The following is a 20096-nucleotide window of genomic DNA, read 5'->3' as shown; positions in this document are numbered from 1 at the left end:
GTGAGCGATTGACAAGGCCACTGGCCAGGTCCAGACCCACGGTGGAGCCTACTCCGCATCGGGTTGCTCTCCTGGCTCTCTCATTGGCTTTTCATTACAGTGCGAATGCTTTGGGGAGTACTTGTGCGAAACCTTGGCCTTTGGCATCTGGTCCCAATGGAAATTTCAGATGGCCACACTGGAATTCGCAAAATGTCGGACCGAAATTGGCATAGTGCCATTCAACATCCCCCCCCAATGCCCTGCATCAGCTGTACTGCAGCACAGTGTTTTCTAGAAATCGATGGGTACCGGGAATAGCCATCCGTGCCATCCTGCTGCTGGTTTCCTTACCTAAGCTAGTCGATAACGAGATTCCAGAATTTCGATGCGCACCTCACCGAATTGCCACTTTGGCCCGATTTAATGGCGTCACATACGTCACTACGGAAGGCACTCCACAGTTGTCCATCGGCAAAAGCCATCATTCTCTCGATCCTGCTTTTTCTCTTGTTCTCTTTGTTTTGACTTGTTACCGTCCTTTCGTCCCCTCACGATTGGTCTTATCTTTCCCCCACGGTAGGTGGTGGCAGAATGCAGCATCTACGTTTTCCAATACCCTCCCTACCTTACCCGTCTCTCTACTTGCACCAGCACTCCCCCTTGTGACACGCTCTGTAGACCTAGGCCTAGGCCCTTCGTTCTGTCGTACCTCACAGGCTAAGTCAATACACCCTGGCCACATCCGGTCTAGGGGCGGGGTTTGATTTAAAACACCTCTGGAATTGGATCCATCTCTGAGCTATATACACTCAAATTGGAATTTTCCTCGGCGTTGGAAACTACCTACTTTTTCTGCAAATCTGTGGTTACGAGCTGCAAAAAAAGGAACGAGGTACTGGGACTGCTTTGATGCATGTTTAGAACTATTGTTGTATGCGGTACATGCCATGCGTATGTGAGGGCGTGGTGTGCTCGTGGTGACTCTCATGCATAAAAAGAAACGTACCGTAACAAACGGAGATAAAGACAGGAAATAGCCATGTATGCAGCCAGCCGCCAGCAGGAATACCAGACTTTCCTACTGGGCACATGCTGGGCGGCGGGCTTTGTTCAGTATCACTGTAACAGTACTCCAAAAAAGGGCCCCGCGATGCCTGCGCTGGCAATTTGGGCGCTGTTTTTGATGGCATCTGATTGGATGACGGGCGGAAAAGACTCCGGACCAGCCAAACTGCAAAAGCACAAAGATCTGCTCGTGGGGTCGTCGCGTCGCCGAGTCCACTGCAAGCTTCACAAAATGATAGAGCAGGTACGGATAGAACTTCGCCGTGACTCGTCCCTTACAGCCCAAAGGCTACCCATGCAGCAACGACAATGAGAGAAATGCCTAATGGAAATGCAACATTGAACATATTCGTGGATGCTCTTCGGAATAGACTCCTGCCACAAGACTTTCCCGTAACCTAAGCACCCAATGAGGGTACTTCCAAACATGCAGGGAAAGGGCCAGGGCCGATGGCTGTGGACCATGATCTGGACCAAGCCTCCCGTCACGTGCATATACCGCTGGCGTTGCATCGACCCGCGTCTTTGATACAGCCAATCAAAAAAGAGGCTGGCTGGACCGGGGCCAAGCAGGAAGATCAGATCCTCTCCAGATCTGGGTGCACAGACCACGTGCCATTTCTCGAATGCCTTACGTACCTTACCTAATCACACAAGAAATTTGCCTTATCGCTATCAGTACTCTCATCTGTTATCTAACCGCCCAGGCTTCCAATTTCCATTTATTTCGGCAAGTGACGATTCCCAACAACAACAACAACAACTCGACAAAATAACAAACGGACGATACTCAGGACTACCAGCTTGTCCTCTGCTATGATAATTCCATCAGTCACGGGTCGGAAGTATCGCAATTGCCTCGAGCGAACAGCGGCGGAAGTAACAGTGCAAAGCTGCTCTGAAGATGTTCTCGTGCCACGGCGGTTCTGTCGAATGTCGGCTGTTTATTCGTCTTTGCTTCTTCGCTTCGACTTTGTCTCCGATCCACAAGTTGCTCAGCCTTGCTCAACCACATCTGAGCGACAGGTTTTTCCAGTGATATCGATGCTCTTCTCTTGTTGTCTTCAGTGTCTAACCATACCGAGGCAGTGCTGTTTGATAACCGGTGGCGACCGATCGCTCGAATGATAAAGGCTCAGCCTTCAACTCGAGTTTCGGCCGTGGAGGACCCTTTGTCTGCTGACAACCCCCGGGTGGCGTCTTGAGGACCTGGCTGTTTTCACCTCAATTCTGTACCGCAGCGGGAGAGGCTGCGGGTGGAGCATGTCGGCGTCCCGGTGCCGCGTGATCGACAGTATCGAAAGCATAGACAGTCGTTGCGATGAAGATCTCGCCGTTGGCAAGCCCGCCCGGGCCACGCACTCCGGGACCGAAGGATGCTGCTGCTGTCCGAACAAGATGATGGACACCAAGGTGGGCCTGTCAGACTACCGCCATGACCTTTGCCCATGGTCAAACTCACCATCCAAAAACCTGCATGTCCCGTGGGCGATGCAAGTCTTGGAAGTACTGCAAGTGCAGCAACTGCACGCGATTCGGCGGGGAATATACGCATTAGGTCCATGGAGAGCCTTGGTCGTTATCTTCGTGACGGTGCACGCTTGATCGGCGGTGCGGCACTACCTGCAAGTGTGAGATCATTACTGAAGACTTTCTGTTTGCAAATTTTGACTCAACGCCAATGCAGTGTGTTGGCGATGGACGACAATAGTCTCGGTGAAGGAAAGCAATAGTCTTGAACGGGACTTGCCGGTTATCGTATTCGCTGACTACGTCGGTATAGCATGGGAGCAACGTCAGCGACGCTGATGGACCAACCATCCGAGCAACGCGTGGCATGCAGCGGCCGCCTTCGTCAACATCCACGACTGCTTCGAAGCGCTTCTGCCTACAAACGAAGACGAGAGAGGGAGCAGTCATTCCCGCATCATTCGCCTCAAGAAGTTGCGTGACGCCTACGGTTCGATAATTGGATTTCGCATCACGAGATGCACGCCCCGCGTTGGGCCAGAAATAATCCGAAACAGTTTTGGGCCCCAAAGTGGCCTTTTTCGATACTGAAGGCGAACAACGGCCCTCAGCCACACCGGTGATGTCAATCACTCCATTCACCCTCCTCTCCCAGAGACAGAGACAGAGGCAGAAGGATGGAAAAAGAGAGTAAGAGAGTTCGGATTCGGGCCCGTCGGGTGCAAAGCAAGGACTTTTTTACCCTTTCGATCCACCGCGGGGACTGCATACGCATAGTTCAGATTGCTTGTCATGCTTTCGGATGAAGTCATTCGGCATCTTCCGCGGTGGGGGGCAATTGAGCTCGTCTTCCCAAGGGTCTCCGGGGTAGAGCGGAAGGGTCCCCGACGGAGGAAGACAGGGACGGAGAGTGATCCCCACCCGGCCGTTCTCCAGCGGGGCCAGGCCCGGTGATGCCCATGAGCAAGTCGTCCCGTTGCTCAGGATGGGAAGTCCGCTTGGCGGAGGAGCGCCGGTCTCGACGTGCGACACGCCGATCACAACGCCAATTGCTGTCGAGGTTTTAGACCTGGCTCTTAGCCCCACGCAAGCCATGCACCACTTACACCACTGTCAATCCATATCGCCACGTCTCACCTCCCGCGACGGCTTCGCAATGGCGCGATTACCGAACCTTCTAACGCGCCTAGGGCGCTGATCGATCATGCCGATCAGCAACTTCTCAAACGGTAGTCAACCACTCAACTTTCTGGCATTCACACTCAGCGCCCTGCTTGAACGAAAAGAATAAGCAAAACACGAAGCACACAATCTCAGTATCCGAAGTCAAGCGGCGAATCTTATCTCGGAGATGGAATGGTCTCCCACTATCTCCAATGACCCCGATTGACGTGGAGTAGGAGAACCCTTACAGGTCTCACAAACCCTTATGCGATCGACGAATTGTCTTACCTCGGCGAGAACAAGCAACACGAGCTCGACGAGGCCACTCAATTGGCTCTGAAAGGCTTCACTCCATCTCAACGTACCTTTGCTGTTGACATCTCGTAGGATTGTCCCTCCAGGCTCAACATCCTCCCGCAGTCTTTCATCCCTTTCCGCTGCATTAGACCCCGCTCAGATCGCGGTTGCATGCATCACAATAGTCGCCAGGGTTGGTGGAAGAGCATGCAATAAGCAATAAGCAGAATCCAATAACTCCCCTCCGGCAGCAAAACGGCTCGCACCAGCAATCAAGCATCACCCTGCAGTCTGATGTACGGAATTTCACGCACTCGTTCATTTCCGTGATAACAATCAACGCCGTCCGACCATCCCCCAGATATCTCATCTGGATTTAGCGGACCAAAGACGTGCATGAATATGGATACTCTTCCGCGACTGGTCCTGTGCTCGGGATCCTTTTGCGCACCGAACTCATCCCATTTCAAACGACCTAATGAGCGATTGGACTCAACCGACGGATGCGTGCGTGAGAGCTCGACACGTTGTTCTCCTCCTTCTCGGCTACCTGCACCTCTATCATTCCTCCTCCTCTGTGTCACTCTCAGACTCGGCCAAGTTGTTGTTATTGACGGTTGCTAGTGGAAGGATTGAGGGGTAATCTTTCCTTTTTCACCTTCCCCTCACTATCTGACTCCGAGCCTTAATAGAACTCAAACAAGTTGAGACGAAGGCTTATGTACGAGCACAGATGGACCAGTGAATGAGCGCGAGACCAGTGTGGCCATGAGGCAGGGGCCCGTGCCAGCGTCTCTATGGGCTTTCTTTGTTGGGGTGATCTACCCTATCTGGCCTTTCTCGCGCTTTTTCCTCTGTGCCATTCCCTCCCGGAATCTCACCCACACCCCGCGTGCCGGCGGCGCTTTCAGCTGACAAGCATGACACCTCTAGGCATCGTTTCCGCGGGGATTTTGTGATATTTTTCTCAGCGTCGGATACCCACTGCTTTTATTTTGGACCTAGAGGCTTTCATGATGAGACGATGTGGCGCGCTGCTGTCTCACCCAACGTTCCTGGGTCGCCTTTGTCTCAATGGCCGCACTAGCAGCGGCCCATAACGGTCCAGGCCAGCTATCCAGTCAGCTCTATCTCTCATACAATTCGTCTGTCATTCCTCCTGCCGACTGCCCCTTGCTTCCACTGCAGTGCAAGGCGAAAAAAGAAGCAGGGCTATAGAAAGCGATGGGAAAGGGTGGGAGGGGCCAGTCAATTGGGCTGGGGAGAGAGTGAGGCGCTTTCTGGCGCCCCAGCCAGTCGGTACCGAGCCTGTGCTGCTGAGCAAACCGCCGATCTCCCGATGTCGACCATGGCACGGCAAAGCAAGGTTGCGAGGAGGGGTTTGCCATGACGAACATTGAATGGCAAACGAGCAAAGTGGCCGGTCGATGGTTCCCTTCTCGAATAGCGCCAGCGCGTAGTGAGCCTACCAGTCGACAAGTCATCGACACAAGCGTCTCCGGCTACCAGGAACTATCGACCGGGCCCGAAAGTGAATGGGCGTCGAGGGCAAAATAGCATCTTCTCGGGAACCTGCAAACTCTCTCAACTCACCATAGCAGGGACCTCGTTGCTACAGTCACCGTCTCAACTTATTTGCATCTGGAGCATCTCAGCTGCGAGCGAATCGCAGGGTCAAGGACGATGAAAAAAGTTCAGCTTACCGCCCGAAGAACCAATACTCATCGCCAATCAAACGGCTGCGCCGCCATCCCTTCCCCTTACTGGGTTATCTTCCGTGGACGCCTGTTTACCTACGGCAAATCGCGTCGCGATCGGTGAGCTTGGTGGGTTAGCTTGGACACCTGCTGCCCAGCTGGCCGGCCCAGAACAGCGCCACCAGTCGACTTAGTCATTCAGCTTGGCTTGATGGCTGGCGCGCTGCTTGGTCTTTGCGCCGTTGGTTACTGGTGCTTTAGCTTGAGCTACTCTGATATCAGTCTAGACTGAGCCGCCCAGACCACGCGGCACTTCTCGTCGGGTACAGCCCCCCCCCCCCCCTTTCCCTCCTCTGAGTCTTCCCCCTATTGTTGCAGGCAGTCTTAGGCAGAGTCTCTGTATTGGGTTTGGGGGTTGGATGGCTACATATGCATACGAGCGAACCATTGAGTTCACCATTGATGCGCATAAATTCGTTAACTCGCCGTGTCTGCGAGTGAAGACTTTGTGAGGGCGTTCACCCACCCTCAGCCTCCTTAAGTTAGGTGGTGACGATGCAGAGATGCTTGGCACAAGGCTATGCTTGCTCATTTGCCCCTTATTTTCACTTCTTCAAGACCGTTAGGTTCGTTAATCACCCCCAATCAGGATTTCTTGGCCGTCCTCACCCCGCAGAGATTGTATGCTGATTGTAGAGGGATCATGCCGGGCGGTTCCGTCAGTGCGGCACGATGGGCGCCACAGGACACACACCCTACCTTCGACCAGTCGGGTATCGAGGTTCAGATAGCTGACCGACCATTAACATGCTACGTGAAGCTGCGTGACCTTTAGTTCAATTAGTGGGGGAGCCATTCCAGCCCTACTTGTGCAGGCGACAGCAGGTTACCTAGCAGCCTGCCAGCGGATGCTGTGCCACCTCATCGACCCTCACAAGCACAGAGAGGACAACTGGGGAGGAGGCGCTGATGCATGGACTCACGCATGTCTGCTGACGCTAGCACCGCGCAAGCACGGAGAAGCCACCACCGCCATTCGGTCGCGGGATTGTTGTTATGGATGATACCCGTACCCGTCTTGGAAGAAAAGGGTTTGCTCGAAGCTTGCTTAGAGGGGGGGTGGGGGGGTGAGCGAGGTGTGTATTCAGATACCAATACCAGGGACCCTCAATGTCTCACACCCTGTGCACGTGGCGTTCATCTATCTGAGCCTCCGAGGTGGCCACAAGGGACCCAAGAAGGTTCAAGCAACGCAGGGAGAGGGGAGGCAAGTAGTGGGAACACCCATCTCGCCAAACTTCCCAGAGTAGATATATGACCCTCGCCCGCTTCGCACCACTTTCCATAGTGAGAGAGGTTCCCCATCATCGATCAAACAAATTCTACGGACAACCGACTACTTCTTACACAGTCCTGCCCGTTCTGGACGACAATTCCACTTCCATTCTCAGGACGTCCGGTTTCATCGACACTTACACCATCCTACCTCAACACTTATATACGACTACCACCAAGATCTCAGCAACCATGCTGTGTATCCTCCCAGATGAGCTTCTGCTCATCACAGGCGTCACTGGCCACGTCGGGTTCGCCGTTCTCACTCACGCCCTGAAGGCAGGCCACACCGTCCGCTGTGCCGTCCGCTCAGAGGCAAAGGCTGCCTTCATCCGCTCGCGACCTCAGATCCGCGCACTTGACCTACCCCGCGCGAGACTCAACTTCACCATCGTACCAGATATCACCACCGATGGTGCCTACGACGATGCCATCCGCGGCGTCTCTGCAGTCATTCACGTTGCTTCACCACTTGCGACCGCCGACTCAGTACCTCGCGATCTGCACCAGGAGTACTTCATTCAGCCCGCCGTCCGCGGCACCCTCGGTATGCTCGAGGCCGCCAAGCGTGCGGGCACTGTTCGCAGGGTCGTCATCACGAGCTCAGTAGTTGCCCTTACTTCAGTAGACCACCTCGAGGGTCGCGAGCGCAAGGAGGCTGTCCAGCCCACGGAGAGGACCGGCTTCAAGCCTGAGCCGTATGAGAGCGAGTTCGCCGCCTACGCCGCCTCCAAGGTGGCCGCTCTCAAGGGCGCCGAGGCGTGGATTGCGAGAGAGCAGCCCGGCTTCGAGGTCATTCACCTCCACCCTTCCTTCGTCATCGGCCGCAACGATATCGCGACCACGGCGAGCGAGGCGATGAAGGGCACCAACGCCGTCATCCTCGCCACCCTCCGCGGCAAGAAGATGGGCTGCAGCTACCCCGGCGCGACAGTCCATGTCGACGACGTCGCCCGAGCACATGTCCAGGCTCTTCTGCCCACCGTCCCGGGCAACAAGGGCTACATCCTCAGCACCAAGTCCCGCTGGAACGACGCGAAGCTCATTGCCAAGAGGAGCTTCCCCGAGGCCGTCGAGAGGAAGCTGATTGTGAGCAGCGGCTCCGTGGGCACGATCAACATTGACTTTGACGCCTCTGCTTCCGAGGAGGTGTTTGGCTTTAAGCTGCAGGGTTTTGAGGAGCAGGTGCGCAGTGTTGTTGGGCACTTTGTCGAGCTGAGACTGAGACGCCCTGCACTACCGACGGTTTCTTCGTCTTCGATGGCGGTGAACCAGCATTTGAGGTCCGAGGTTGTGGCCGCATAGAGAGTTTCACGGCCTGCTTGACGACTTTTACGAGCATTTTCTCTTCTCTTTCTACTTTCCATGTTGGACATTGGACAGGTCAACAGACTGCATCGGGGTACAAGACATTTCACTTCAATGGGGGAGACGGCCGACTGTATCAGCCAGTCAAGGCGCATGGAATTGGAGAACACATTTTCATCAGCATTCATGGGAGACTGGGAGAGACTGGGAAAAAACGCAGCATTCGATTCACAACGGGATACCCAGCGGATTAGCCTCCGCACCAATTTTCTTTAGTGTATATACTTTTGGGTTTTTCTAAAATCCACAACAAGAAATTTTTAGAAGTCATCCATCGTCCCATCCGTCTTACATGTTCGTGTTCCTCTTCCGCTTGTGTCTGCTTCAACCCACACCCACGCGTTCACGCTTACTCACCCTTCCGCGTCCCACGCCCGCTCCCACGGGAAGGGGTGAGGTAGGGAGCCGTGGGAGCGCAGTGAGGGGGGAATTGGGGGGCTGAATCACGGCCGAAAAGGTCTGAGGGATTTCCCTCACCATTGGGCCCATGGGAGTAAGGACCATGGTCCAGAGACCATGGACCACCAGCTGAACTGCTGAAGGGTGAAGGAAAAAGGGCGGCAGGCCCAGCCCCAGAGGGCACCGGGCGCGCCGTTCAGCCTCAATCTCCGACGGTATGATAGGCTCATTTCTCTTAGGCGGTTCTCAATTCTTTTCTATGCGCTATGCAGCCTTGGGATTGGGGGGGTTTTTCGGCAAGGGGTGTGTTGTCTCACTTGTTTTGGTCAAGCAAGTCAAGCTACCCCAGACTACCTGGCCTTGCATTACATACGTGCACTCTGAGGAAGAGACCAGACCGGATTATGGATTCTAGAGCGGGGGAGAGACACACGTGTACAGAGGGAGAAGAAATAATCGCTAATTTTATCATGTTTTGGTTCTTGTCTTTGCGTGGGTGGGAGTGAGGCTTGGATTTCTCTCCTCGTGTGTTTTCGAAGAAGAGGTTATGGGTTCGGTACACTATCTTGTTGATTGTTGGTTAGGCGTGCTACTAGGTCAAGTAAGGAATCCCACTCGGTCGGGCGGTATTATGTGATTCCACCCGATTACTCTAACCTACCTTAGCTCAAAGTGCAGAACTGTATTTCCCTAGGCTCATGTCCTCAGACGTTGGAGCATTCCCCCTTCTCAGAAACAGCCAGAGTATCCCACTCGAACCGCGCATTTCCAACCAGTCCAACGCCAAGAACCATCCCGATCTATGTGAAGCTCGAGATCCTGCGACACGGGTACCTGTGTCGAAAAGACCAGCTGATCAGGATCTAGGATCTCTGCTTTTGAAGTGCATTCGCTGTGGAGTTCGCTTCGCCACGCTCTCTCCCGTCTGAGGAAACAGAGGATGGAACAGCAACGGTTATGCCGAACTATGTGGGGTTGCGAAGGGGGTTTGGATGGGATGGGATGGGATGGGATGGGGAGGAGGAGGATGGATTATGGGGGGAGCTCGAGGAGTCGAGGGCGTGTGAAACGGACACATTGTATGCTCGCGGCTCGTCCTTCGTCCTTTCGCGGCTGACTTCAGAAAGCGCGGTTGGGTTCGGCGCCGCGACTACTGTGTTTTCCCGGGCTCGGTGAACAGATGCCGCCGGTGTTTGGATCTAGGTAACAAGCTTCCCTCATTTTCTGTTGTGCATTTTCCCCGAATGCCAAGACCGCGGCTCTCTGTGAACTCGCATGAGAGTTTTTCAGCTCGTGAAGGCCCAAGGGGAAAGTTCCAGACCTCCAGAAGAATCTTTTGCCCCGGCAGTCTGGACCCCTTCGAACCCAGGAGAGTGGTTAACAGACGCAGTGACTCCCGTCCTGCATGCAGCCTTAAGGGCCCTTCCAGCGACTCTCACCTGAATGCACTGTCGCTCACGCACTCTAGAAGAGAAGAAAGACAAGGACATGTGGAAAACCCTTGATCAGGTAGGTCTGAGCCGGGATTCTTGCGCCGTGTCTTGGATTAAGCGAGGAGGTCGAGTTCTAGTTGGAAGACAAGCAATAACGCCAACATTTGCCGAAGACGCTTCGGTTGGTGTTTTTCGCTGTTTGGACGCCTCGAGCGTGGGCAGATGAAACTTGGTATGGCTTGTGGCTGATGAGTGGCTTTTTTCTGAATCCACACCCCATTGCCAACGGCGTCAGGGCGTCAACCAGATTCCCATTCTGGAAGAGTCAAAGATCGTGAGATTTTTCGTTCGTCTAAGGTAGAGCAACGTATCTCATATCATGAATATCCGTACTTGGTAGAGAGGGGAACTTTTGCTCGTAGGGAATAGGTATCCACGTCAAGGTTCAATAGCATGATCCTTCTGACCCACAGAATCCTTCCAACATGAGTCGAACATCACGAACCTCCTGCCTGGTGTAGCAGGCAGCAAAACCCTTCATTGTCATATATCCATGATTTGCAGCCGGATTACTGGAAAAGAAAACAGCCGTTGAGCTAAGTAAAACGAAGGAACAAAGTATCGTGGAGCCACGTCCGAAAGTCGTCTCGCTCGTCAGCGCCAAAACATCGCAAGGACGAATATAGCTTCTTTGTAAGCAAGCCACCGCCAGGACGACTGACTCGAGTTTCTTCTTTGCGATGGCGCACTTCATCCCGCCGGCATCTAGCGGTTCTCGAGAAGGCTTGGGTTCGGGAAGTGGGGACGATGATGAGGAAGAGTTGTTGTTCACCGATGAAGAAGACGAACCTAAGATCAAGGGCGAGCTCACGATTGTTCTCGACGCGTCTAACCGGGAGAGGTGGTCGGATGTGGTTTTGGAGGCGCGGAAGCACATGCGGTGCCACCCTAGACACCCAGGACGCGTTCGCGACGGCCGGAGAGTGTGCATCTTGGTTGATTCCTCCTCATCAGACGAAGAAGACGAGAACAATAAGCTTCCAGTCCGTCGTCTAGAGCCAAGCCCAGCGAACCCCACAACGTTCACCCTGTTCACCCGACTGCCGAAAGAACTCCGGGATAGCATCCTCCTCACGGCCGTCGACCCCATCACCATTGAGGGCTGGGTCAAAACCGACCTCGAGTGGCGGAACGGGCCCCAAGCGCATTTCTTCCTCCGCCGGATCAGGTCCTGGGCCGCCATACCCCTCTACGCCGTCAGCCGGGAAACCAGGGCGCTGGCGACCACGGCCTTCGGCGCGCCGGACCCGCGGACCTTTCCGTTCAGCCCCGCTCGGGACGCTGTGGAGCTTGTGTGGGATGGGTCCCTGCTTCCCACCACGTGGAGAAGGGCGGAGGACTACAGGCTGGCCGGGCCGGTTATCGCGGGTAGGTGTAGGTGTGGTGAGCTAGGAAGGAGACATGTCAATAGTGACCATGAATGGGCCATGTCGAGAGAGACGCGTGAACGGGTGCAGAGCGTGTTTGTCGACGGGCGTTACGCGAGGTTCGATTTGGGGCTGAGGGATGGATCCAAGGGGCCGTGGGGCCTTGTGTTTGGGTTGGTGAATGGGTTCTTCAGCGAGGTGAGGATGTTGGGGGTGAGATTGTGGGACCTGGATGATGAAGGGTTTGAGGGGAGCTTTGATGTATCGAAGGGGGAGGCGCTATACAGGGTTGACCAGATGGACTTTTTCGATGGGATGGAGGAGGTTTGATCTGAGCCTGGAGCTGAAGATCAAGGGGTGAGGGTGGAAGCTCCGTTCCCGAGGCTGAGGTTGCTGAGGGTCTTGCCTGAGATACCATGGCCCAAGAGACCACACAAGTTCAGGTTCAGAAAAGTAAGGGGGAGCCACTTCCTGGTTGTTGGTCGAGGAGGCATACCGACAGCTGGGCCTTGAATTACATGTCACTCAACTTGTTATCGTGAAGAGTAATACGTGACTTGAACATGGCCGAGGACTCCTATGAGTCTTGAGGGTACTAGCCAGACGCCCACAACACATCATCAAACAGCGCAAAGCCTTGAATGACAGCATTTTGTAGCCTTCTGGCGTGAAATGTGTAATGCGGTGCTGCCGTTGAAACAACGAGATAAGAGGCTTGACAAGTAACAAGGGTGTGCATCTACTCATGACACGCCACAAGACTGGGGCTGCACTAGAGCTTTAGTTACCATAACGGTACTTACTACTCAATATTGTACGTGTTGTCCTGCTTTAATGGTCAAGCTCCGATGGCGGCATTCGTTCGTAAAAGCGACTTTCCTGGGTACTTTTTTCTTCTGCTATCCTTATGCTATGCTGATGCTATCTCAAACCGTACACTATAGAACCGTGCAGTCAGATTCTTCAAACACATCACGGACAACTGGCGCTTGTCAATCCTTGACCCTCGATAACCACTCCTCAGAAGGCCTATCCATCGTCCGCCGAAGATCATCGCTGAGTCTCAACCGTGACGTTGGAACATCCACATCGAACAAGCTCATTCCCAGTCGTGGAGATCCAATCCCAGACGAGCTCGTCTTGAGTGTCGACTCTGTCTGTTTGCTGACGTGATGAGAGGGCGGGTTGACTTCAAGGATCCCGTGGGGTGAGGTGATATCCGAATCGGCCAGCCCATCCTCCGGATCGAGGTTGTGTGCCTGTCGCACTACCCGACTCGTCTCATCCCTGCGAGCCTGTTGTCTTTCCAATCTGTCTCGTTGTTGACGGTAAACCGATGAACGGCCCATCTTAGCAAGCATCATTTGATACAGAGGTCGTAACGTTGCTGTCGAGGCTGCTACGATGCCGATCCCCGGCTCTACTGTACTCCATATCGCAAAGTTGGAGGTTCCGTCTGCAAGGTGAGCAGTTTTATTAGTGTACCTGAAGTATCTGTAGCGCGAATACTAGACAATGGGCTTACAAAGGAAATCCTCGCCGTCCAGTAACGTCGGGATATAGAAAGCTCTAACAATAGTCGCAGTACTTCCTCTATAACCAAGACTGTCAGCTTTGCCCCGCTGTCGAGCCAGTATGTCTGCGGCCTGCCTGCTCTCACACTTACACAGCAGCTAGCCCTAAGATACACACTACCACGATTTTGGTCCCGATTGGAAGATTCATGGACCTGACGATGAACCACGGCAAAGCACCGAAAACGAAGTCGGCGCTCGTATTGATGACTGTCGCCGCAATAGTCATGATGTAGGTTACCCGCGAGGGCCAGCATTTTTCCGGTGTTCTTGGACCGTCCTCCCAGTACGTTGGTACTGGTCTGCACTGGAAAGCTACCATGAAGAAGTATGTCGTTCCGAAGACAACTGTACCTACCATGAGAGCTCGGATTATCCAGATGTGCGGCCGATCGAGTGCAACTCGGAGGAGGAAGTAGCCAACGGAGATCTTGAGGAGACATGTTGAGACGACGTTGAGTAGCTCGAGGATCCACCATAGCTGGAAGTCATATCAGCAGGGGAATAGATTGGGGATGATGTGAAATAATCTACCAGCAGCATGGTTCTCTTCTCCCCAGCAGTGATCTCAGAATCACGGCGGCCGATCCCATGAGTTCCTCCGTAAATCTGCAACACTAGATATCCGGTGAAAATAATCTCCCTTGGTTAGTAAATTACCGCTCTCAAGCTCCCACAAGCGTAGACGTCACTCACCAAGAGGAAGACCATTATCTTGTCGTCGATACCGGCTGATCGCACCAATGCCGTGCGGCAATACACGCGGAGGCTGACGGCAACCCATGTCAGGAGGAGGAATGCCGAGGCCGTGACGACGATTTGGGCGCTCTTGTCCGCCATGACGACGGTGATGACGCCGCGGATTCCATCGAGAACCACCTTAACTTGAGGAACTGGGGTGGAAGTTGAGAATGGAAAGATCCTGCACCACCGACGGAGACGGGTTGAGCAGCCAAGCACGCTTCATCAAGCACATCATAATTCAAATAGAAAGATCGCCCTACAGGATCGCTCTGGTCTTTGAGATCGATCACAGTCCGATCAATAGGCCACGGGTCGTCACAGATGTTGAGCAGAGTTTGGAGAGCGATGCACGCGTGGCGAATAGGATCGTGAGCTTGGGCATGGCCACCACCTGAGCGGCACCGCAAAGGGGCTATTGCAGGGTGATCTGTCTGATCATAACCAAGAAGACCATTCGTATGCAGGCAAGTTGGTGGATGGGAGGGGCCGTTGAAGATGCTTAGCTCGTCGCTGACTCGATTTTCCCACTTCAGACTGCGAATCATGCGGGGAAGACGGGAAACAAAATGGGCTTGACTGTCTAGATCTGAGATTGAAGATCAAAAGATGCGAGATTGGTTAACTTGTAAGTTCTTCCGGAGGGTGCATGGTAATATGCCTGGTGACAAGATGGGTTGAAGCGGGTGGGTTGGTAAGGCACACTGTGAGATGTCAATCACGTCAACACTCGCTTCTCGTCAAAGGTCCTTTCAATCTCAGACATTTGGATAACATGATGAACTCCAGATCACGTACTTGGCGCTTGTAAACATAAGAATCCAGCTTATACTGCAGCATTTGAACTTGAGGCCAGCTTTGCCGGATGCCGTCTTGAAGCCGCTGACAGTCCATCTAGAAGGGAAGAATGCCGCTATATCCCTGCTGGCAACTCTATATCGGCAGATTTTCTGCTTTTGAGTTCAGACATGATGCAGCGTGGACCTTTAATCTTGACTTGCTAACTATTCGCTATTGCCGCACGTGGCTGCAAGTTATATCGAGTCATTTAATCAACACGATTCTGCGGCCTCATTTCTAGCTTGGTCTTAAGCTCTTCTTGCATCTCTTTTAATGGGTAAATTACGACCAGTGGTTGGTCCTACCTCTCCCCCCGACTAGATCTGGCGGATAGACGGCGGAAAGGTTGATATATGTAAACACATGCAAGAAGGAAGGGTAGGTCTTAGGTGGGATAGCGTGAATTTGGAAGAATCTCCGATGTGGGCTGGCTTCCTAACCTGTCTTGGTAACTAGAGCGGAACATGTAGTCTATTCATTCTCCCCGTGAAGAGAGCCTCCTGCCATATATTTCACGTTCCTGTGCCACGCGGTTGCGAGTGGAATGAAGCCATGTCCATAAAACCCGTTGCTAGTCACTTGCAGGTCGCTTTCGACCAAGTCTACACGTAATTTCAGAATGTGGCTAAGAGTTCGTTCCGAGGCGTTGAGGAGCGGCAAACGTATTCGCTTTCGCTTGCGAAAACGGACAGGTCACTGCTCCCCTTGCCTTGATCGCCTCCATATTCGATATCATCTCACCCCTCCCCTTCTCCCGCTGAGGCTCAGGCCCAATGGTCATCAAGTCATATCCCTGGGGAAAATATCTGCTTCCCCGTTCGCCCGGAACCTTCCCACCGACCGCTTTGACCAGCCATGCACCCGGACCCCAAGTCGACCACGTTGTTGGCCGCATGTACCAGGGTTGAAGGCTTTTCCGTCCAAAGTTGTAGAGCTTAGTCTCGGGGTTCGGGGTGTCGTTGACGATTTTGACTGCAGATGAGTCGGGGCGCGGCAGGGCAAGGTGACGGAGCCCGAGTTTCCTCGAGTTGCGAACTAGTGCTAGAAAGGTGGAGAGGAGGATTCCGGGAGATTCCAGACTTTGGAAGATCAGTTACAAGGGTTACAGTGGTCTCAAGATTACTTGACTTGACTTACTTGAGGCTCAATCGAACCACGTCGTCCAAGTCGGCTCCCAGCGACTTCCTCAGTGCTGTCCTGAAGGAACTAGGTAAAGAAGACAGGGCCGAGTCGACATAGACTCTGACGTATTGGTCATTTGTCGGCACCGGCTGACAGACTTCTTGTTCGTATTGGACGGTCCAGTTCTTGAGCTCCATTGCAAAGTGCAACCCGTCCATCCAGCCTTCTTTATACGAGGGTAAAAGATCGAAGGGAATGCCCATATCTTCACCTAGGTTCTTGTGGAAGATGCCGAGAGCACATACTTCGACATCGGTCAATTTGCGCCATTCGTTTCTGTTGACTACATTGATTATCTCAGCAAGGCCGTCGCCGAGGGTGTGAAGTAGGTCGGGGTCGGTGATCTTGTTCGCACGGCGGTATCGTGCATGTCTGTGGGAACACCGCCTGTCAGCAACGAATAGACCCCAGTTGTTGATCAAGCTTGATACTTGGTGACTTACAGAAAGTTCATTCTTGCCACAGACATCGCATATCGATCCGAGTCTCTTGCCTTAGACTGCACTTCTCTGAGGAGGATCTCCGTATCGACTGATCGTTTCCCCGCGTTGCGTTTGTTGTTCTGGCCTGTAACGGCAAATAGTCTGGACATTGATGGAATACTCCCAGCCTGGTACTTAGAGATCTCTCATCAGTCTGACTTGGTCCTCCTTTGGCCTGGATGAGTTTCTTAAGAGAGATTGACTGCAACCCACTTTGAGGAGAGCTAGTTTGCGAGCTTTGGAGAAGGAGTATGGAAACTCGAGTTCTTGTAGCTGGGTGATGATCTCGTGGGACTCTTTGACGGTCATACTCGACAACTCCCTGCCACACTTAGCAAACGGCGCTTCAATTTGCATCATCCGGCGGTAACGTAATTGTTTGACAATGAATATGTGGCTGACGATAATCATCGTCAATGCTGTCGCAATTATCCATGATGAAATTTTGCCGATTTCAGGACTGTTGATTGGGAAGAACATGCTGCAGATGATACCACCACTGTGAGCTGCAGAGTGAATTAGTGTTCATAATTACCCGGGCACGAAAATTTCGACATCTAAATTCGATCCTGGCTATTATAAGATATCACAATCGATCGCGAGTAGTCGAATATTTGACGAAAGGAGTAATCCAGCCGAGGTCCGGGAGCTGCCCGTGTTGTTGTGGGTAAACACCTCGTGGGTTTCGGCTCTTTGTGGGTCACTGAATTCAACAGAAAGTGCTGGTGTTGAGTAAAGAATTGTGTCTGCAGCCAATATCTCACGAAGTTTCCCAATGAATAATGCGTCGAGGTATTGATGAATGAGATTCTGACAATATTTTGACACATGACGGGATGGTGATAATGCCAAGCGAACTACATCACCTTTCTCCCCAAATCTTTTTGCTGACTATGTTACATTCAATCTCTTCATTATTACTAAGTAAGTACATACAGCCCCTTAGGCCTGCTAATAGTGAGTGAACATGTACAATCTTGGTAGGTTGTTGCTGAAGGTACTCCCGTGGTCTTGCCTCCCCTCAAACGCTCATGATTGCGGCTTGATAAGCCCAATGCTGCTGAGCAATGGCCTGTCACTGACAGCAACAAGGTACGCCGTAGTAGAACCCTCGTTGATATGCTGAATCTTGGACCACGCAGGGACGGCAAATGTGTCTCGCGCAGTCCACTTGAAGACCACACGGGGTCCCGTGGGCGGCTCCACAATGGTTCGGCCTTGGCCTTCATAGCAGTGGTAGAGGAACGAAGCCTGCTCACGAACCTCCTTTGTCGTATAGTTGCCGTCGATGCGCTCGGCCTGCGCGCCGAGAATGGGTGATAGGGGCTTGCCGTGACTTGTGTAGTGGTGGATGGCGTAGGGGCCTTCCTGGGCCTTGAGCTCGGCTTCAACTTGGCCCCACGGGTGTCTCCACTCGCACGTTTCCGTGAACCTATGAATTGTCAGTGACCTATTCGTGTTTGATCATCTAAGAAAGACGTACACGCTTGGGTAACGGCTCTCATGGTACTGCTCTGCAAAGTGTACAGGGGTGAATCTGAAGAGCGGCAGGTTGAGTGCATCGAGCCAGATAACCGGCGCATCGCTCTCGTTTCCATGGTCATGCCAGTGCCATGTCGGCGTCACGACAACATCGCCACGTCTCAAGGGCATCTTCTTCCCCTCAACAGCCGTGAAGCCCTCACCGTCGATGATGAATCTGAGTGCGAACGCGATGTGCCTGTGCGCAGGAGCAGTCTCGCCAGGGTTGACGATCTGAAGTCCACCATAGATGGTGTCTGTTGTGTAAGGGGATTCTGCAAGACCATGTGAGTACAAGTACGATTTAGGTTGTCACGAGTAGAACAATGACACTTACCCATATTGGGGTTGACCAGCATCAGCACTCTCCTCTCCGCTTGCTGTTCGCCAACCATCTCTGCGGCCTTGTGAAGAAGAGGGAGGCTGTCGGCGTACTTCCACATGTAAGGTTTGGCGACGGGTGCTGGTGTAGGTGGGACCATCACGTTCATCTTGGACCACAAAGGCTCCATGTGTTGTGATGGCAACTCTTCCAAATAGTCGTTCATGGCCTTGGCCCTGTTGTCGTCCTCGTGAGGGGAGTCCATTGTGAATGATCCCTTCGATGTGCTTGGCGTATGATAGTCTGAGTGCCTTGTGGCTGTGCCTGAGTATTGATAACCGTGTGTGAATAGTGGCCTGGATCGGTTCGTGTATCCTATGGCGAAAGCCGTGATTCCGAAGATGAAGTTGGATGTTGGAGAGGACATGCGAAGGAGGTTATCAAGGCCCGTTTCCCCATTATCCCCGGACTGTTGACCCCCCTTGCCCGTAGCCATGCAGCGGAAGCGCCACGCGGGACGGGACTCGATCTGGCAGTTGAGGCAATCCCGAGTTCCGATGTGTCACCCAGCTCCCCGCGTTCCAACCTCGGAACCACCTCTGATTGGTCAATTGGGGGCTGCTCCGATTGAGCGGCTCGATTGTGCACCTCTCAAAGGCACACTTAAGGAGCTGAGATAATCTGGGAACAGCTTCATGCGGCTTGTTGTGACCAGGGAAAGAACTCACTATTTTGAGCAGATTTCTATTCTCAGACACACTACCAAACAAAATGTCTTGGAATCGTCTCATTCGCTTCGTTGACGACAACGACGTCGAGCACTTTGGCGAGCCTGAGGTGCAAGACGAACCAGAGATTACCTCGCTTCTTGACAAGAGTGACTTGTGGGCTACTATCTACGATGGTGCCAGTCCTGTCTCATCCCTGGCCAAAGGCGAGCGGGTGCATGTCAAGGCCCTGAGACCGCTCCTTACACCAAAGGACGTTCCGATCATTCGATGCATTGGCCTCAACTATGTTAAGCACAGTACTACAACCTTCCCCGGAATGAAGCTACTACAGACATCTGACTTAAAGCACAGTCAAGGAGGGTGGCCGGACCCCACCTCCGTTCCCCTCACTCTTCATTAAACCCGCAACATCAGTCGCTGCATGGAATGAGGACGTGCCGATCCCCAAGGTTGCACAGGACGGAACCGTTGATTACGAGGGTGAACTTGTGAGTATCGATTCTCTGGAATAAACTTTCGATAGAAGTCGCTTACAAGGGTAGGCCTTCGTAATTGGAAAGTCGGGCAAGAACATCCCCAAGGAAAACGCGTTGGAATATGTCGCTGGCTACCTCACCGCAAACGACGTATCAGCAAGAGCCTGGCAAAGAGACCCTGCAAAGGCTGGCGGCGTGCCCCAGTGGTGCTTCAGCAAGGGATTCGATAAGTTCGCCCCCTTCAGCCCTGTTCTGGTCTCTCCGGCAGTGGTTGGCAACGCCAGCGACCTGTTGCTGCAGACCTTTGTCAACGGCGAGGAGCGACAGCACGAGAGCACGGGCGACTTGCTCTTCGGCGTGGAGGAGATTGTCAGCTTCCTCAGCCAAGGAACGACGTTGGAAGCCGGCACTGTGGTGTTGACTGGGACGCCGTCGGGTGTTGCTATGGGTATGAAGCCCCCGAAGTACTTGAATGATGGGGATGTGGTGGAGGTAAGGATAAGTAAGCTTGGCAGTGTAAAGAACAAGATGGTGTTTGAGTAGAAAGAAGTCACGAATGAATTGTCAAATATCGGGGGTTCGAGAATAAG

At 53.1% G+C, this 20096-nt stretch overlaps 6 protein-coding genes across 6 annotated transcripts; 4 read left to right on the top strand and 2 right to left on the bottom strand.

Moving 5' to 3' along the window:
- Window positions 1-3502: 3502 nt before the first annotated feature.
- Window positions 3503-4058, top strand: CPAR01_03423 (uncharacterized protein; the record flags this gene model as incomplete). The annotated part of the gene is made up of 2 exons (XM_060487710.1): window positions 3503-3703; window positions 3918-4058. 2 exons carry the CDS (start codon window positions 3503-3505, stop codon window positions 4056-4058), a joined length of 342 nt encoding a protein of 113 aa, XP_060355038.1.
- A 3144-nt stretch (window positions 4059-7202) lies between these two features.
- On the top strand, window positions 7203-8315 carry CPAR01_03422 (NAD dependent epimerase/dehydratase; the record flags this gene model as incomplete). The annotated part of the gene is made up of 1 exon (XM_060487709.1): window positions 7203-8315. The coding sequence occupies one exon, from the start codon at window positions 7203-7205 to the stop codon at window positions 8313-8315; it is 1113 nt and encodes a 370-aa protein (XP_060355037.1).
- Window positions 8316-10950: 2635 nt separating this feature from the next.
- On the top strand, window positions 10951-11967 carry CPAR01_03421 (uncharacterized protein; the record flags this gene model as incomplete). The annotated part of the gene is made up of 1 exon (XM_060487708.1): window positions 10951-11967. One exon carries the CDS (start codon window positions 10951-10953, stop codon window positions 11965-11967), a length of 1017 nt encoding a protein of 338 aa, XP_060355036.1.
- Window positions 11968-12629: 662 nt separating this feature from the next.
- Window positions 12630-16765, bottom strand: CPAR01_03420 (uncharacterized protein; the record flags this gene model as incomplete). Its single annotated transcript, XM_060487707.1, has 9 exons — window positions 12630-13093; window positions 13163-13230; window positions 13304-13692; window positions 13746-13820; window positions 13908-14104; window positions 15534-15871; window positions 15930-16346; window positions 16418-16590; window positions 16670-16765. 9 exons carry the CDS (start codon window positions 16763-16765, stop codon window positions 12630-12632), a joined length of 2217 nt encoding a protein of 738 aa, XP_060355035.1.
- A 720-nt stretch (window positions 16766-17485) lies between these two features.
- CPAR01_03419 (gentisate 1,2-dioxygenase) lies at window positions 17486-18564 on the bottom strand (the record flags this gene model as incomplete). The annotated part of the gene is made up of 3 exons (XM_060487706.1): window positions 17486-17888; window positions 17940-18252; window positions 18315-18564. The coding sequence occupies 3 exons, from the start codon at window positions 18562-18564 to the stop codon at window positions 17486-17488; spliced, it is 966 nt and encodes a 321-aa protein (XP_060355034.1).
- A 506-nt stretch (window positions 18565-19070) lies between these two features.
- Window positions 19071-20049, top strand: CPAR01_03418 (5-carboxymethyl-2-hydroxymuconate isomerase; the record flags this gene model as incomplete). Its single annotated transcript, XM_060487705.1, has 3 exons — window positions 19071-19326; window positions 19382-19518; window positions 19573-20049. The coding sequence occupies 3 exons, from the start codon at window positions 19071-19073 to the stop codon at window positions 20047-20049; spliced, it is 870 nt and encodes a 289-aa protein (XP_060355033.1).
- Between the last annotated feature and the right edge of the window lie 47 nt (window positions 20050-20096).

This window comes from Colletotrichum paranaense (assembly GCF_030867605.1).
Source record: "Colletotrichum paranaense strain IMI 384185 chromosome Unknown Scaffold_2.1, whole genome shotgun sequence".
Lineage (NCBI taxonomy): Eukaryota > Fungi > Ascomycota > Sordariomycetes > Glomerellales > Glomerellaceae > Colletotrichum > Colletotrichum paranaense.
This window is presented reverse-complemented; position numbering and strand designations above follow the sequence as displayed.